Source organism: Podarcis vaucheri (genome assembly GCF_965113315.1).
Source record: "Podarcis vaucheri genome assembly, chromosome: 8".
Classification (NCBI taxonomy): domain Eukaryota; kingdom Metazoa; phylum Chordata; class Lepidosauria; order Squamata; family Lacertidae; genus Podarcis; species Podarcis vaucheri.
Window position 1 is genome coordinate 6,756,003 of NC_138766.1, and position 19,190 is coordinate 6,775,192.

At 41.7% G+C, this 19,190-nt stretch overlaps 1 protein-coding gene and 1 pseudogene across 2 annotated transcripts; both read left to right on the forward strand.

Annotated features, from left to right (window-relative positions):
- The first annotated feature begins 1,554 nt into the window (after positions 1-1,554).
- LOC309539783 (uncharacterized protein) lies at positions 1,555-13,738 on the forward strand. The gene is made up of 4 exons (XM_082236122.1): positions 1,555-4,241; positions 9,010-9,138; positions 10,166-12,679; positions 13,406-13,738. Exons 1-4 carry the CDS (start codon positions 1,818-1,820, stop codon positions 13,475-13,477), a joined length of 5,139 nt encoding a protein of 1,712 aa, XP_082092248.1. The 5' UTR covers positions 1,555-1,817; the 3' UTR covers positions 13,478-13,738.
- A 1,021-nt stretch (positions 13,739-14,759) lies between these two features.
- LOC309539784 (protocadherin gamma-B1 pseudogene) lies at positions 14,760-17,585 on the forward strand (annotated as a pseudogene). Its single transcript has 2 exons — positions 14,760-17,189; positions 17,577-17,585. The product of its transcript is annotated as a protocadherin gamma-B1 pseudogene (transcript).
- The last annotated feature ends 1,605 nt before the right edge of the window (positions 17,586-19,190 follow it).

Genomic DNA, 19,190 nt, shown 5'->3' on the forward strand with positions numbered 1-19,190 from the left:
TTATATTGTTAGAGATTATGATAAGTTGTAACAGTTGTAGTGAACACTTTGTATGTAAGGATGTGTGTATGTGGAGCGTGTGGTTGGTATTTCTACTTCTACCATCTCTAGTCATGCTTCCATACTGTAGAAATATAGGTGACAAATAACTTTTGAGTGACAGCTACCAATGGTAGATGCCCTTTTAACTCTTTGGCATGGAATGTTTTCTTATGGAGAGTCAATCTGGCCAGGACATACATCTGCACATCCTGTAATTGCTGTACTTTAAAGCTGGGTCATGTTTACCACTAGTGTATATTCCATTAGGAAAGATGAAGACTAATGTTAAAAGAACATTTGTTGGCATTATCTAGTGGATAATTCAGTGTCTTTTCCCTCCTGCTAATGACCAAATTCAGTTTTAGCAGTTTAATCTTGTAGAACAAGAAGCACAACATGAAGCTCTCCAACGAAGATGGCTGAAACCCACCTACCTCTGCTGTTCAACAAGCCCTCACATGCCAGTTTTTAATAAAGCTCTCTTCTGAGTTTGACATCCAGTTTTCACATGTGTGCTTCTAAGCTGCCATTGAATGTTATCCATCCACAGTAGTGGTGTTTGTGATAAGCTGGAGCTGTGGATGAGGCAGCAGTGTGGCTGGGTCTGTATGCATCTGTCAGCAACCAATCTGGCATTCCTGCTGGTGCACCTACATGGCCCTAACCTTGCCGTGACTGAAGCCCAGCCCTTTCCAGATAAGCAGTGGCAATAAATTACAGAAAATGTGGCCATTTTACTTCTTTGCTCTGTGCAGTAATACCTAGTGTTAAGAATGTTCAAGGCGCTTCACATATACAGTAGTGCTGTGTAACTCTTACAATAACCCAGAAAAGTAGATCAATGTTATGATATTGGGGTAGGGGGATTTGTGGGGAATATTGCATTAGTTATTTTTCCTGAGTTTAATGGCAGCATTTCTGTCCTGTTCTTTTCACTGTGGTACCTGCTGTGCTAAGGAACTGTGGTTTTTGACTGATATACCAGCAAGTTGTGCTGAATTTCATGCACACCAGTGTATTTGGTATCACACAACACTGAATGTCATTGGCTAATGCCACAACTCTGTCAGCCTTTCTGCACATGGATGCCTCTGTTTCCCCATGAAAACAGCAGGAAAGAACTGTGTGTCAGCATATCAGTTTCCTCACTTTACAACTACAAACATTACACTGACACAAAGAAAGTAAGAAGTACCAGAGGCTTACTATTCTTTTTTCTGCATCCAAAATGAATCTTTTTAATATCCAGCAAACAACATTGCTGAAAAAGTTCAATATTTCAGAATTCAATTCATTCCAGAATTTCCAGTAATGGGGTAGGGCAGGAACCCTAAACACACTTGTCTTCCCTGCTCCATTTCAGTTTGTTTACAACAACAAAAGTTGTCACTCTTCTTTATCTATAGTGGGTAAATTTGAAGGAAAAAAATAAAGAATATAGAAAAATATACATAGTTATCCTAGCTATATCTTCATTTATAATATTTATAATATTATAATATAATAGTACAATGAAATGGAGTTTATTTAATTTTCAAAAGTGAAGTTTTTGCAGTTTTGGCTTGATCCTCTGGGTGTCACTGTTGACCAGAACAGAGCAGAAATGTGAAATCCTGCCCAATTGAAGTTGCCTTTCCGTTAAACCCAAACACAAAATATCTGAAGGAACAAGCTGCTTGTCAGTGTAAAGAAGAAATGGAAGTGCATTTTTCTTAAAAAAATTGGGTACAGCATCATTTGAACCAGAATCTAAGGGCCTGTAACCTGCTGCAAGGATGGAAGGAATTCAGAGGCTGTGGAACTGCAGAAAGGGAATCTTCCAGTGCCTTTTCATGATGTTTTCTTGGAAGGCAGTTTCTGGGCAGATCCACTACTCTATTCCAGAAGAGATGCACAAAGGCTCTTCCGTGGGGAATGTTGCAAAGGACCTGGGAATGGATGGCAAGCAGCTCCCAAACCATGGACTGCGCATTGTTTACCCTGTAGGTATGATTCAGTATTTTTCTTTGAATGCCAACAATGGCCATTTGCAGATATCTGAGAGAATAGATAGAGAGGAAATCTGCAGAGAGGCAGAGAAATGTTTGTTGAAGTTTCAGGTTCTTGTTGAAAGCAAACTGAAGCTTTATGGAATTGAAGTGGAAATTACAGATATAAATGATAATGCTCCCCACTTCCCTCTATGGGAACAGGAGCTGGAAATCAGTGAGGCATCTACACCTGGATTCCAGGTTCCTCTTCCTGAAGCTCAAGATCCAGATTTGGGGATAAATTCAGTGCAGAGCTATCAACTCACAGGCAGTAGCCATTTTGCTTTGCATGTGCAAACAGAAGAAAATGGTGTCAGACTTGCTGAACTTGTGTTGGAAAAGTCACTGGACAGAGAGGAACAATCAGCTTACGATCTGCTCCTCATAGCAACTGATGGAGGTGATCCTATCAGATCTGGCACATTACAAATTCACATTGTTGTCCTTGATGCAAATGACAATGCACCAGTTTTCAGCCAACCTCTCTATGAAGTGAGTGTGAATGAGAATATTCCCAAGTGGTCCACACTTTTGACAGTGAGAGCAACTGATATGGATGAAGGAATCAATGGAGACGTTAAATACTTTTTCCAAAAAATCACAAAGAAGGACTCCCAAATGTTTCTGTTAAATTCCACAACAGGTGAAATCATCCTTATTGGGAATCTTGATTATGAGGAATCATCTTTATATGCATTTGAGATACAAGCCAAAGATGGAGGAAGGCTGAGTGACAGATCAAAAGTTGTGTTATCTGTGATGGATCTGAATGACAATGCACCTGAATTATCAGTTAACTTTGCCACCAACACCATACTTGAAAGTTCACCATCCCAAACGGTAATTGCCATTTTAAATGTCCAAGACCGAGATTCAGGAATCAATGGGGAAATCACATGTTCAATCCCTAGCAATCTCCCTTTTCAGCTAAAGAAGTCCATGGATAACTTTTACAGTTTGGTGACTGATGGTGCCCTTGACAGGGAACAGGTGTCAGTCTTCAATATTACTGTCACTGTTACTGACCATGGAGTCCCCCCTCTTTCTGCAGTCACAGTCATCACACTTCATGTTTTAGACACAAATGACAACCCACCCCTCTTTGAAAAAACAGACTATACTTTCTATTTTGTTGAGAATAACCAAAGAGGAGCCATGGTCTCTTCTATAAGAGCAAATGATCCAGACTGGGAAGAAAATGCCAGACTAACATATTCCATCACTGATGACCAAGGAAGTGACTCCTGCCTCTCCTCCTACCTTTCCATTAACTCTGAGACAGGGGTTATATATGCTCTGAGCTCCTTTGATTATGAAGAGTTTCGAGACATTCGGTTCCGTGTAAAGGCCCAGGACGGAGGTTCTCCACCACTCAGCTCCAACGTCTCAGTGACTCTCTTCATTCTGGACCAGAATGACAATGCTCCCCAAATCCTTTACCCTTCCCCTCCCACTGATGGCTCCACAGGGATAGAGCTGGCCCCTCGCTCCTCTGAGCCAGGCTACCTGGTCACTAAGGTGGTGGCCGTGGATGCAGACTCTGGCCAGAATGCCTGGCTCTCCTACCAGCTGATCAAGGCCACCGAGCCAGGGCTCTTCACTCTGGGGCTCCACACAGGAGAGATCAGGACAGCCCGCTTCTTTCTGGAGAAAGATGCCCTCAAGCAAAGCCTGGTGGTTTTAGTCAAGGACAATGGGCAGCCACCTCTCTCGGCTTCAGCCACTCTGACTGTGGTGCTGGCTGACACCATCCCTGCAATCCTCTCAGACCTGAGCAGCATCTCAGCTCCTGTAGATCCTCCGTCTGACCTCACCTTCTACCTGGTCCTTGCAGTGGCTTTTGTCTCCTGCTTGTTCTTCACTTTCCTCCTTGTGTTACTGGCCATCAAGTTGCACAAGTGGAGAAATTCTCAGCTGCTTGAGACGGGGAGTGTGAATTTCAGTGGCGCTCCTATCTCACAGTTTGTGGGGATTGACGGAGTCCGAGCATTTCTGCACTCCTACTGCCAGGAGGTTTCTCTGACTTCAGGCTCTAAGAAAAGCCAATTTAGTATTTCCAAGGCAAATTATTCCAATACTCTGAGCAATCAACAGACTTGTGAGGTAAAGAATCCTATCATATCTGGTGAAGATTTAAATTTTAATGATGGTGATCCAGTCATAGCCCAGGTGAGTTAATCAGGTTATCTTTTGATTTTATATGAACTTACTCATCTTGGTGAATTTTACATCTATCTGCTGATCTGCAATTCTATACTGGAGGCTATTATTATAGATAGCACTTTGTTTGATATTTATTAGTAACACCACAGTTGTTTTTTCAGTATTTGTGTTTCATGTTATAACACAGACTAATTATTTTACTCAATTACATTTCTTATCTTTACTGTTATATTGCCCAGTAGTAAAATGACTCTCTGATCCTCATTGCCAAGTATATATTATGGTATGTAAAAATATAATTGATGCTATGCAGCTTTTTAATGAACATCAATATTATGGGCACCATCCATAGGAGAGATAAGCACATGCTTAAGTTCCTTCTCCAGAAATCACTGGGTCTCAGAAATGCTTTTCTTTGGCCGAAATGTACCATATAGTTGTAGGATATTTTGGAATAACGTGTGCATAGTAAGAATAATCATGAGTTATACTTATACACTTGTTTGACTGATATTCTAGCATCCGCTGAATAGAGAAAAATGAATATAACATACTAACTGAATATTAATTAAGATAGATTATTTAGCGCATTTGTGCAATTAGTTTTAGGCTGAATCTTCTGTCTTTTCCATTAGTAAATGTCATGTGGATTCTCATGTTCTCTGCCTGGATGGGTAGGGCAGAAGGAAAAACAAAGATGTAAAGTGGCAGAAGAAAACACTCCTATATGCAAGGATTAAAGCGAATCTTCCATATGATGGACCTCTACCACTTTCCAAACCTCTAAAAGGATAAGATCAAAGACAGGGAGGTGTGTGGATAGGGAAGACTCTCACATAAGACTAGGCAGAGACAGAGCTGTTTCTTGTACAGTGGTGCCTCGCAAGACGAAAATAATCTGTTCTGTGATTCTCTTCGTCTAGCGGTTTTTTCGTCTTGCGAAGCAAGCCCATTGACGGATTAGCGGATTAGCGCCTTTTAGCGGCTTATCTGCTGATCGGATCAGCTGATAAGCGGCTTAGCAGCTTAGAAAGGGGGGGGGGAAACCCAGCAGGAACTCGCAAGACATTGTCGTCTTGCAAAGCAAGCCCATAGGAGATTCGTTTTGCGAAGCACCTCCAAAACGGAAAACTCTTTCGTCTAGCTAGTTTTCCATCTTGCGAGGCATTCGTCTTGCGGGGCACCACTGTAATGGCTTTGAAAGGCCAAGCACCAGGGCCGGCCCACCCACGAGGGAAGGTGTGGTGACCACCTTAGGGGGCAGAGTCCACCAGGGCGGCAGATCCTGATGTCAGTTCCTGACGTCGATCTTCACTCACCCCACCTTCCCTGGTGAGGAGGGGCTGCCATTCTGGGGTCTGACTCAGGTGCCAAAATGTACTGGGCCGGCCTTGCCAAGCAGTGCTTGGCTTTTTGCTACATACAAAACGATTCCTGGAGAAAATATACCAGAACTTTCCTGTCACTAAATATGGTAATTAATTTCTCTTCTGACAGATAAACCATAATCTCTGCTGTGGAGCCTCTTCTAGAGAATGCTTATTCACTCTTTTTGATCTCCTGTGTGTATCTGTGGCAGCCTTTATGTTTTAGAAGTGCTGGCAGCGCTCCTCCCCCATTCTTCTGAGGAAAATATTATCTTTCCTGAATACTTTTTCTACTGCCCTCACAATTAAGCAAGCACCTTCAATCCCTTACTAATCCTCATATTAAACCTTGCTAATAAATAAATAAAAATCCAGTATATATGCAATGCTGGAGCGCACAGTCCTGATTATATGATTTAAAAAAAGTTCTTAAATGCCATGAATATGAGCTGTTTGTTCCTAGAAACTGGGATGTGTCGTTCCTGTGGTGGGTTTGTCTGAGATGAAGTAATCCCTAGAAGTTATTTTATCTAGATATTACTGCACAGTAAATGTGGATGGATGTTAAAAACTCACCCAAAGGCAAATATGAACACTTTGCAAAGAGGCTAAAGACCTGCCAGTCATTAAGAATTCACTGTATAGTTAACTTACAGTATAATGGTATACATTGGTATAATGTATAATGGTATACTCAGATGTGCTTAATGGATACAGGATGGCAGACGAGGCTTTGGTTTAGGGTTCTTGTGCCTTTAACAGATGTATGGCAGACAGAAATTCAAGAGGTTGAGCCTTTCCTAGTATGGAAATACAATTATGGGAAAAGTTTCACCATGACTGTGCTCACTCTAATTTTGTGGTATACCGTGCTCCCCACAGCAGCCATTTTGTATTATGCCATGCACCCATGGCAGCCATTTTGTGACTTGCACCCACAGCACTCTCTCAGAATTAAAAAAAGTGACCACTGGTCCAATGGTGTAATTGTAAAACAGGCAAACTGTCAGGTTTCTGAGGTGGCAGCAGCTAGAGAGTGAGGAGAGGTGAAGAGCAGGCCCTCAGCCTGGCAGAACCACCTCCCCCGCTTCCTTGCTGAGGAGAAATGAGCAGGCCTTGGGACTGAGGCTTTATAAAATGATGTGAAGCTGTACTGGTTCCCTGACCACCTGAATTTATATTTTTGCCTAGATGAGGTAACTACCTTACAATACTTCTGGTGGACATGCTGCCATGTGCCTCCCTGCCACAGGGGACATATATCTGAGATATATTTGGCAGGTATTCATGGAAGGGATGTGGAACTCCCTGCCTTGGAAAGTCCTCCTGGCCTCCTTCCTGATGGCATTTCACTGCCTGCTGCAGGCCTTTTTATTCCAATAGGCATTAATCCTGCCTTGGAGCTGAATATTCTTGACTATATCCCAAATATAGACATTTTTAAAAAATTCCACACTGACTCCATGGCAGGATTGTTGAAGTGACTACTATTTTATCTGCAAAGTCTGAGGTAAATTACCATAGCGTACAGAGTCCAGATTTATTCTTCCAAAAGAACTCTGCCAAATTCTTCTTTACATATTTGGGGGCAAATGATAGAAAAAGAAGACAATTTATTTACTGCTGCTGCAATACTACCACTCCAAATTCTAGGATGGATTGAGGGGAGCATCACATGTTCGAAACAAAGGGAAACAGAGGTATGAATGACATTTATTCCTTCCTGTATAATATGCAAAGCAGGGCTAGGCACAAGGACCATGGAATGATGGATGATTCTAGCAGGTGAAATTCTTGCATTGTATCATAGTGGAGACACATGTGTTCTCACCATATATTAGAATTATAGAGTTGAAAGTTACCTCAGTAATCATCTAGTCCAACCATCTGCCAGTGCAGGAAATTCACCATTGCTGATAGTCTCTGTTTAGAACTTCTAATGAAGAAGAGTACACGACTTATGGATGCAGTCTGATCCACTTTCAAGCAGCTCATGCCTGCAAAAGGTTCTTCCTAATAGTCTAAACACTTTTTCTTGCAATTTGAATTTTTGTTTTGTTTCCCCATTTTGGACACATTCCAGTTTGCCAATATTCTTCTTAAATTGTGGTGCATGGAAATGGGCACAGTACTCTGGGGGAGGTTGTCTGACCAAAGCAGGATATAAATATACCATTACTTTTCACAAACTGGACGCAGTATTTATGTTGATGTGAACTAGAACTGCATTAGCCTTTTTAGCTGTTGTGTTGCACTGCTGGCTCATCTTTACCTTGTTATCTGCTAAAACCCTAGAATCTTTTCACATGCACAGCTGTCAAGCCAGGTATCACCCATCCTAGATTTGTGCACCTGATTCTTCCTAACTAATGCAGAAATTTAAATTTATCTCTATTGAAAATTGTTTTGTCAAAAACGTCCCCTTTCTGCATCCAGTCATGATCCAAGTATTATTAGCTATTATTAGGCATGAGGGAGCTGCTTTCTATGAGTAGACCCTATGCAGTTGGGATCTAAGTGAGAAGCCATGTAGGTTGAGTTTATGCAAGAGGAGTGTGCTCAGTTTATGTGGGTAGGACCTGCGTGATCAGCTCACTCATTACGCCCCAGCTGTATAGAGACTGTTTGGAGGAAAGCAGCTCCCAAGCAAGAGGCATGCTATTTAAAAGCCTTCTGAGTCACTTGGTTTTCTTGTGCTTCGCCAGCTTTCACCACAACTCAAACGGCATCCAGCTAGGCTTCTGTTTCTGATGTTTCAGGTCCCCACTTCAGCAGGAAGTAGAAGAGACACTGGTGTTTATTATCTTACCTTCTACATGGTGCCTACTTAAAAGCATACCTCATGAGAGGCCATCTGAATACCTGCAGCCTCCAACTACACAGTAAAGTTACCACATTTCTAGATATGGGTGCTTATGGAATCACGGGTGGGATTTCAGATACTTGTAGTCACACCTCCCAGTGGCCATGATGTGAGGTATGTTCATTTGAGAATATTGTTGGTTAGCTATAAATCAAAGAAGTGACTGAGTTGATGGCCAAAGTCAAACTGAGTTGACTTCAGAGAACAAGCAAGCCTCCAAAAGAAGAGCTGTCAGTGATAAAATCATAAGAGGATAATGGAATACAACAGCAAACTGGAAGTATCTGGGATAGATTATCGAAATTGTTTCCCCACTTCAATGGAGACTTAAAAGATTCGGATCTGCTACCTCAGAATGTAATGGGATGAAAACAAAAGTGCCTTCTTGATACCCTTAATACATCTCTTGTTTCAAAACACCAGTTTCAGATTATTATGGTACTAAAATGAATAGGAATCCTCATGATGGGCAGAGTGCAAGTCTTGGTTCTTGGACATTTTAGTTCCATTAATCTTGTTCTGATTATTGGCTTTCACTGAAAAGGCTCTGCAGTTCTACTTACTGGATTTAATGGAAACTTCTCATCTCAAAGTTAGTCAGCCTAAGAGCCCGAGGAACTATCAAATGGGAACTGAAGAAAGAGAAGCTGGAGACATGGGATTACTGAAGGAGGTAAAGATGGAGAGGAAAGAGGATGCATGGTTATTTTTCAAGCACAGCCCCGTGGAAGATGACTTTCCATGATGCAATCCCCTGCATCTAAGAGCTGCCTGTGACAGACAAAACCACGTGGACAGGGAAGATTATGAACTTTGCACACACAATATGCAAATATGGTTCTGTCATTCATAGGCATCCCCCAAGCAAGTCACATCATAGGGGGGAAAATCGCACAAATGTAACTGCATGTGAAGGTCAAATAAAGAATTAACTCTGAGAAGGAAATGGGAGAGGGAGGGAAGAATGATTAGAAAGCTGCACATGACAGATCAGCATACATAGATGAGCAGGGCTGAATTGCACATATCATAGTATAATCACCTGCCAGATCCTTGGTTATACAGTGGTACCTCGAGCTACAAACGCCTCAGGTTACAAACGCTTCAGGTTACAAACTCTGCTAACCTGGAAGAGTTACCTCGAGTTGAGAACTTTGCCCCAGGATGAGAACGGAAATCGTGTGCCGGCAGTGCAGCGGCAGCAAGAGGCCCCATTAGCGAAAGCACGCCTCTAGTTAAGAACAGTTTTAATTTAAGAACGGACCTCCAGAACGAATTAAATTCGTAACTGGAGGTACCACTGTATGCTTATAATATTCAGTATTCAGGTACAACTAAGACTGGGAGTAAACATGAGAACATCTGAGAAAAAAGTACCTATTGTGATCTTTTTAAGGACAAAACTGGCTTATATGAACCATATATCTATTAATGAGTTGAACAAAAAGATCAGTCAACTGAAATTTCCTGATAATACCCTAAAGAATAGAAGGAGTTATGGAAGAAAATGTATATTTAGGATTCCAAAATAAGGCTTCTGCAGTTTTGTATTGAGCCTCATGGTGTCGCTGTTCACCAATAAGGAAAAAAAGTAAAAGATCTAGCCTCACAACCTTAGCTATTACAGTGCAGCACACAATAACTGAGGCGAGGCTGAACATGACAGTACAGAAAGCAAAACTGAAGTAAGTTTTGCTTAGAAACAATTTGGCTATTTTGAACTGGGTCTAGGAGCAGACCAAAGGGAACACCAGAAACCAATCATTAGAGCTTTTGAACAGAACCAGCATTTTTTCTCCTGGTACAAAATCATGGAAGAAACCCACAGACTCGGGAGTTGCAGAAAAGGAATCCTTCAATGCCTTGTCATGGTGACAATCTGGAAGCTAATTTCTGGGCAGATCCGCTATTCCATTCCTGAGGAGATGCAGAAAGGCTCTTTTGTGGGGAATGTTGCAAAGGACCTGGGAATGGATGGGAAGCAGCTTTCAGACCATGGACTCCGCATTGTTTCCAGTGTAGGTATGGTTCAGTATTTTGCTTTGAATGTCAACAATGGCCATTTACAGATTTCTGAGAGAATAGATAGAGAGGAAATCTGTGGAGAGGCAGACAAATGCATATTGAAGTTGCAGGTTTTTATTGAAAGTAAATTAAAACTTTATGGAATTGAAGTGGAAATTACAGATATAAATGACAATGCTCCTTGGTTTCTACCAAAGGAATGGAAAATGAAAATCAGTGAGACATCAACACTCAGAGACAGGTTTCTTCTACCCAAAGCTCAGGATCCAGATCTAGGGATAAATTCTATACAAGATTATCAACTTGCAGGCAGTCGCCATTTTTCTCTGCATGTGCAGACAGGAGAAAATGGGGCAAGACATGCTGAGCTGGTGCTGGAGAAACTTCTGGACAGGGAAGAGCAGCCAGATTATGATCTAATCTTTACAGCTACTGATGGGGGTGATCCAGTGAGATCTGGTACTGCTCAAATTCATGTGATTGTTCTAGATGCAAATGACAATGCACCGATTTTCACGCAACAGATCTTTGAAGGAAGCATGAATGAAAATATTCCTAAAGGGTCGATAGTGTGCACAGTGAGAGCTACCGATATAGATGAAGGAACCAATGGAGAGGTAAAATACTCCTTTGAAAAAAACACAGAGAAAAATTCTAAAATGTTTCTGCTGAATTCAACAACAGGAGACATTACCCTTGCAGGAAGCCTTGATTTTGAAATATCATCTTTATATGAATTTGAGGTGCAAGCCATTGATGGTGGTGGTCTAAGTAACAGATCAAAGGTTGTGATCTTTGTTACAGACTTAAATGATAACGCACCTGAAATAGCAATAACCTTTGTACTCAACTCTGTGTCTGAGAACACACCAACTGGAACTGTCATTGCCATTTTAAATGTCCAAGACAGAGATTCAGGAGTCAATGGGGAGGTTATGTGCTCAATTCCCAATAGCCTTCCTTTCCAACTAAAGAAAACAATGGACAGCTTTTACACTTTAGTGACAGACAGAGCCCTTGACAGGGAACAAGTGGCGACCTATGATATCCCTATTACAGCAACTGATAATGGGACTCCGACATTATCAACCTCTGCAATTATTTCACTGCAGCTGTTAGACACAAATGACAACCCCCCATTCTTTTTACAGTCAGCCTACACCTCTTATCTTCTAGAAAATAATCCAAGAGGAGCCTCAGTCTTTTCCCTGAAAGCAAGTGATCCAGACTGGGAAGAAAATGCCAGACTAACATATTCCATCACTGATGACCAAGGAAGTGACTCCCGCCTCTCCTCCTACCTCTCCATTAACTCTGAGACAGGGGTTATATATGCTCTGAGCTCCTTTGATTATGAAGAGTTTCGAGACATTCGGTTCCATGTAAAGGCCCAGGACGGAGGTTCTCCACCGCTCAGCTCCAGCGTCTCAGTGACTCTCTTCATCCTGGACCAGAATGACAATGCTCCCCAAATCCTGTACCCCTCCCCTCCCACTGATGGCTCCACGGGGATAGAGCTGGCCCCTCGCTCCTCAGAGCCAGGCTACCTGGTCACTAAGGTGGTGGCCGTGGATGCGGACTCTGGCCAGAATGCCTGGCTCTCCTACCAGCTGATCAAGGCCACTGAGCCAGGGCTCTTCACTCTGGGGCTCCACACGGGAGAGATCAGGACAGCCCGCTTCTTTCTGGAGAAAGATGCCCTCAAGCAAAGCCTGGTGGTTTTAGTCAAGGACAATGGGCAGCCTCCAATGTCGGCTTCAGCCACTCTGACTGTGGTGCTGGCTGACACCATCCCTGCAATCCTCTCAGACCTGAGCAGCATCTCAGCTCCCTTGGAGCCTCCGTCTGACCTCACCTTCTACCTGGTCCTTGCAGTGGCTTTTGTCTCCTGCTTGTTCTTCACTTTCCTCCTTGTGTTACTGGCCATCAAGTTGCACAGGTGGAGAAATTCTCAGCTGCTTGAGACGGGGAGTGTGAATTTCAGTGGCGCTCCTATCTCTCAGTTTGTGGGGATCGATGGAGTCCGAGCATTTCTGCACTCCTACTGCCAGGAGGTTTCTCTCACTACAGACTCTAGAAAGGTAAATTATTCCAATACTCTGAACAATAAAGAGGCTTGTGAGGCAAAGGATCCAATCCTACCTGGTGAAGATTTAAACTTGAACAATGAAGGCTTAATCGTAGTCCAGGTGAGCAAACAATTTTAGATTAACATGATTTTTTTGTTTTGTTTTATTAATATCAGAATATATTTCCCATTTGCCTCTGGTTTCTCATTATATTCAGAACTAAGTCAGTCTTCTTTTTATTCCGTTCAGCTCTTCCTTCTTTTAGTCATCACTGGGTATGTGATCCTTCTGTGAAGGAACTTCTTTCATCAAATCTTTATCTTGATGCATTAAGTGACCGATCTTTGCCTCATTCGTGCTACTTCGGACTGCTGGTGGGGGCTCATAAAACAGAATGCTCCTCTATAAGAAAACATAGTTCCCTACATATTGCAAACAATCATGCCTGGGAGACAGTTATTAGCCTAATTTTATTCCTCTCACCTAGTTTTTATGTAGAAGTGTATTTCCCGACCAGTATTGATCATGACTTTAGTATGTGGGTTCCTGTTTAATTTACGGATGGATTTGATGCATTCTTAATTGTTTTAGCTTTGACTATTGTATTTTGTTTTTATCTCATTTCTGCATGATATTTCCAAACTTTGGGATGGATAGATAGACAGCTAGTATATCAATAAATGTGAGCAGCCACCTATCTCGGCACTGGCAAGACACAGGTTTACTAGCTCCTTGAGCACTAGAAACTAGAGGCCTATGACAAGTCAGTGTCCACTCCAGTCATTCAGGCAGACAAGCTCTTAACCTGGAAGCAAACTGATTCATTTTTATTTTTCTTTCAAGCAGCTTGTACACTACAAATACCTACTGTGGTCTGCATGGACAAATAGGATAGTCAAACATCTAGTCAGCAAGTAACTTTGATGCACTTGTTTGCATGTCAATGGTACTTCATAGGGACTTCTCTGATAGTAAGTAACCCCTTTCCACTACACTCCCTCCAGAAAGCTGATATTGATATTCCCATTGCCAAAGGGTTTGTTATGTCATTTTCCAAAAGCAGTTATGGTTTTACTTAACCTTTTATTGACTGAGATATTATTGATGTTTGTATATTTTAGAATGATAAGATAAGGAGACTTAATTGAGGAGGGGACTCTGGGAATAAAAAAGAAAAAATGCAAGCAATTGTATGTAATATTGGTTGCATTATGCTGCTTATAACTTGGAACCTTCACCCTGTGTCAGAAAACAACAGCAACACACTAACTTTTTGGGCGGGGGGTGTTTCTACCCCAATGAGATTTTTTAATCACTAATTCAGCAAGGACCCAGTTTTCTTTGAATTAATTTCAAGCGTAAAATGGGGTTCATCAGTACCATTAGCTAAACCTCCCTGCCATTTCTTCCCCTTTTCAAGTAAAAAAAAAAATCACCTTTGTGTGGGGTGCTGGTAGTAACTGTCAATGGGCAGAGGTAGGAAAGTCCTAACCTTGAACCAGAAATGATGTTCCTGAGTATGCACAGAAGTGGAATTTCCTGCCAGAGAGCATGCCAAGTGTATTTCCCTCTGCCTCCTGATCCAATAAAGGAGGCATTGTGTACCCTGACAAGGAATTACACTCCTTAAATGATATAGAAGACCACAATTTCTTTAGACGGCTCTGGAAACAAACCTTCTGTATCTGATGAGCTCTCCTCACCCACAGGCATCCCCTCCCTACTATTCCTATGGTTTTTCTTGTTGTTTTTTTTTCCTTTTTAAGAAAGAAACTAAAGCAAAGATGCTGAATGGGAAGCGAAGAAGATGCACACAAGTGATGGAGAAGAAATTTGTTTCTGATTGCATTTAAAGGTGAACTTATACTACAAGTAATTCCCTACCTTAGAGAAAAATTCTATGTAGAATTATAGAAATAGTAAAAGCAGTTCACCGTATGGACTCAGAGTGTCACTGTTGGACAACGTGGGAGCAGCCATGGCTAAGCATTTCTGAGACTCTTGGAGCAATCTCTTTCTCTCTTAACACTTCAGCGGAGCAGAAAGGAAAAACCTTTATTTTAAAAAACGCTCGAGAAAGGAAAGCTCTCAGTTTTCCAAAGGTCAACTCAAAAGAATAATATTTCTGTTATATCACATACTGGGAGTACTGTTGAGTCTTGAAAACTAAAGTGAAGGGAAGAGGAAATCAGAAACAACAATGGATGTGATGGAAATAAAGCAGGCAGAGAGAACAAGGAAGATCACCAGGAGGCAAGTACTGTTTCTGTTCATATTCTGGTCTGTGTTCTTCTGCCAGGTGGGGTCTGAGCAGGTTCAGTATTCAGTTCCAGAGGAAGCAGAGCAGGGCTCCTTTGTGTGGAACCTTGCTAAAGATCTGGGGTTGGATGTCAGAGAGCTGTCAAAGCGCAAGCTTGGTATTTCTTCAGAAAAGCAATTCTTTGATCTGAATGAACAAAATGGCAACCTGTATGTGAATGAGAGGATAGACCGGGAAGAGATTTGTGGGGAATCATCCACTTGTGTCCTCGAATTAGAGGTTGTGGCACACGATCCTTTGAATATTTTCCACGTAAATATTTTTATCCAGGACATCAATGACAATGCTCCACATTTCCAGAATGAAAATATTGAGCTTAAATTGAGTGAGTCTACTCTGCCAGGAACTCGATTTGCTCTTGGAAATGCTGAAGATGATGATATCGGAATAAACTCCCTCCAGAATTATCAGTTGAGCTCAACTCCATTTTTCAAACTAGAAATTCAAAACAGCAATGATGGCGGCAAATATGCAGAATTAATATTGCAGAAACAACTGGACAGGGAAAAAGAACAGATGCACCACATGGTCCTTACAGCCATGGATGGTGGAGAACCTCCAAAAACCGGAACAGCCAAAATATTGGTAACAGTTATTGATATTAATGACAATGCTCCTGTTTTCACCCAGACAACATATAAAGTGAGCCTGAAAGAGAGTGCACCCAAAGGAACCTCTGTGCTTCAAGTCAAAGCATCTGACAGTGATGAAGGGTCAAATGCTGAGATCACTTACACTTTCAGTGACATCCCCAAAACAGCCAAACAGAGGTTTCATCTAGATCCCAGAGACGGAACAGTTACACTCATAGAAAGTGTTGATTTTGAGGACAGACAAAAATATGTGATGATAATTCAGGCAAGTGATGGAGGAGGCTTGGTGGCACATTGCAATGTGGAGATTGAGGTTCTTGATGAGAACGACAATGCTCCAGATGTGATCCTTACCTCCGTGTCCAGCCCTGTTCCAGAAGATGTCACATCTGGAGCTGTGATTGCTCTCATTAAAGTTCAGGACAGGGATTCTGGGGAGAATGGAGAAGTCACCTGTCACCTGAAGGAACTTGTACCTTTCCTGATAGTATCATCTTCAAGTAATTACTTCAAGCTCCTCATAGATGGTGCCCTTGACAGAGAAAGGACTCCTGAGTATAATATTACAATCACAGCCACAGACAAAGGCACACCTCCACTCTCCACACACAAATCCATATCCATACAGATCTCAGATATCAATGATAACCCACCAGCCTTTGAAAAATCTTCCTACACTGCCTACGTTCCAGAAAACAACCCATCTGGAGCTTCAATTTTCCACATCAAGGCCTCTGACCCAGATCTGGATCGCAATGCCCGAATCACTTACTCCATCCTTCACAGCAACATCAAGGACCTGCCTCTGTCCTCCTATGTCTCCATTAACTCTGAGACTGGAATCATCTATGCCCAACGCTCCTTTGACTATGAGCAATTCAGGGAGTTTCAGATTCAAGTGAAGGCCCAAGATGGAGGTTCTCCACCACTCAATAGCAGTGCCACAGTGACAGTATGTGTTTTGGATCGAAATGATAACGCTCCGCAGATCCTGTACCCCTCACAATCAACAGAGGGCTCCCCTTTCTTTGAGATGGTGCCTCGGTCAGCTGAGTCGGGTTATCTGGTGACGAAGGTGGTGGCCGTGGACTCTGATTCGGGACACAATGCCTGGCTCTCCTTCCATCTCCTGCAGGCCACAGAGCCCTCACTCTTCAGCATTGGCTCCCACACAGGAGAGGTGCAAACAGTCCGAGCATTACTTGAGAGAGATGCAGTGAAGCAGAGGCTGGTCATCCTGGTGAAGGACAATGGGCATCCTCCTCTCTCAGCCACCACAACTTTGAGCCTGGTGTTTGCTGAGAACTTCCAGGAGGCTCTTCCAGAAATGAACTCCCAACCAAATGACTCAGAGTATCAGTCTGATCTACAGTTTTATTTGGTATTGGCCTTGACCTTGGTGTCCTTTCTGTTCCTGGTGACGGTGATTCTGACCATTCTGATGAAGCTTCGAAGGTCAAGGAACCCCACTTTCCTTCAGTGCTTTATTCCTGACCCCCACTCAAAGGCTGGTGCCATATTCCCACCCAATTATGAGGATGGAACTTTGCCTTATTCCTACCAGGTCTGTCTGTCCTCTGAATCCAGGAGGAATGAGCTGACATTTCTGCAGCCCACTGTCCAAATAGCAGAGAACATCCTTTGCAATGGCAACTCTGACATTTCTTTGATGGTCAGTGGAGGTAATTTAAATTCTGAAAATGAAAAAGACAGCACGGTGAGTTATATTGCATTTCCTTTTTGTGGAATTAGGTGTGTTATCAGTTGTTTGAGAGTTTATTTGTAAATAATCGATGTTTTCAAGCTGGCATTCTAGACAATTCATGCCATGTTACCAGGAAGGTAGGGAGGGAGTAATACTGAGCTGCTACTGCTGCAGAGCAACCTAATGGGATGGATTTTTCAGCAGTTGCTGAGGGAGAAAACTACAAATTGTGGAAGCCTCAGTCTGAATTATCTAGATGCCTATCTTCATGCTGACTTAGGGTGATGATCTAGGACCACAGCATAGCATGTTTGAGTGGAGACAGTGCTAAATTGTTTTCTTTCTTTCTTTCTTTCTTTCTTTCTTTCTTTCTTTCTTTCTTTCTTTCTTTCTTTCCAGCATGACTAAATTTGAATATGTAGCTATTTTAATGTTCTCTCTTTAAAAAGATACAGTATATGCAAGAACAAACACAAAAACATCCTACATAGTATATGCTTCAAGAAGTTTGAAAATTTTCTATTTATTGGCAAAAATTTCCTTAATATCCAACTAAATATTAGGAGGTTTGTGGAGAGTTTTTTATGTGTTACGGGGAAGGAAATAGCAGATTGAACATATTTTGTTGACAGTCTGCCAGCAGAGATAATTACATGGTGATTGATCATAGCCAGACATAAGTCTTGGTTCCCATATTTATTTTGGAAAAAAGAGTGAACAAGAGATTAATCTCTGGTGCTTTGGAAAAGCTGTTTTCTGTGTTCAAGAGACCAAGAAGCAGTCAGCTCCTAGGAACTCGGATGGGGGTTAAGCAACTTGAGAGCTGAGGAATTTACATCTTGCCGTAAAGCCATGTAAGAGCCGTGACCGGTATGGGATCTGCAAAAGTCTCCCTTTCTTAATTATTTTTGGGACAGTTATGATTTATAACTGAGGGAGATTTGTCCAGTTTTAACAATGGAAATCTGTATTTTTTAGATTGAGAGTATATAAATGTTCTACATTATTAAACTTTTATATTATTAAAAATGAATAAAAATAATATTTTAAAAATGACAACCATAATTCAAAGCACACAGAAAGATAAAATCACAACAGAATAGATTAATACAAATTAAAGCAAATTAAAAATGCAAGCAATATTATGTAAGATTGATTGCATTATGCTCCTTACAACTTGGAACCTTCACTCAGTGTCGGAAAACAACAGCAACGCAGTAATTCTTTGGAAGGGGGGGTGTTTCTACCCCAATGAGATTTCCACTGTTTGGTAGAGGTAGAATTTTGAATCCCAGAAAATATATGTGTCTGTGGTGTCAGAAAAAGAGTACTTGACAATGTCCAAACATCCCAACTCAGAAAACACTTATTTGTGGGATGTGTTTCTGACCCTATTAAGAAACTCACAAGAAAACTGCCCTTGGTTAGAGAGATGTCCCCAAGCAACATTATAAGGTTCGTGCCAAGTTAGTGAAACAGCTGTAGCTGGTAGAGGCTGAACTTTGGAGATATTGTTGGGGTGACCATTTGTGACAATGTCCTGGAAGTACGTTCATTGCAGAAGCAAAACTGCACTGGAGCGGATGGGGTGAGAATTCTTTGATTCACATACAATTGTATGACGGTTAAAGAGAAACTGGAAATGATTTACCGGTAATATTGGGAACACTTGGGGGGGAAATGGTGCTTGAAATAGTTGCATTACATTATTGTAAATACAAGTGGTAAAATATTTTGATCACATTAATAAAATGCACATTGGTTAGTTTGGTCTTTCAGTATTTTATTCTTTTACAGAAACTTTTTAAATGGAATTATGCAAAAGTATAGAGATAGAAATGCTATGTTTAAACTGGATGAAGGACAGATAGCAAATAACATAGTACAGTCATACCTCGGGTTGAATGTGCTTCAGGTTGAGCGCTTTCGGGTTGCGCTCCGTGGCAACCCGGAAGTAATGGAACGTGTTACTTCCAGGTTTTGCCACTCGCACATGCGCAGAAACTCAAAAAG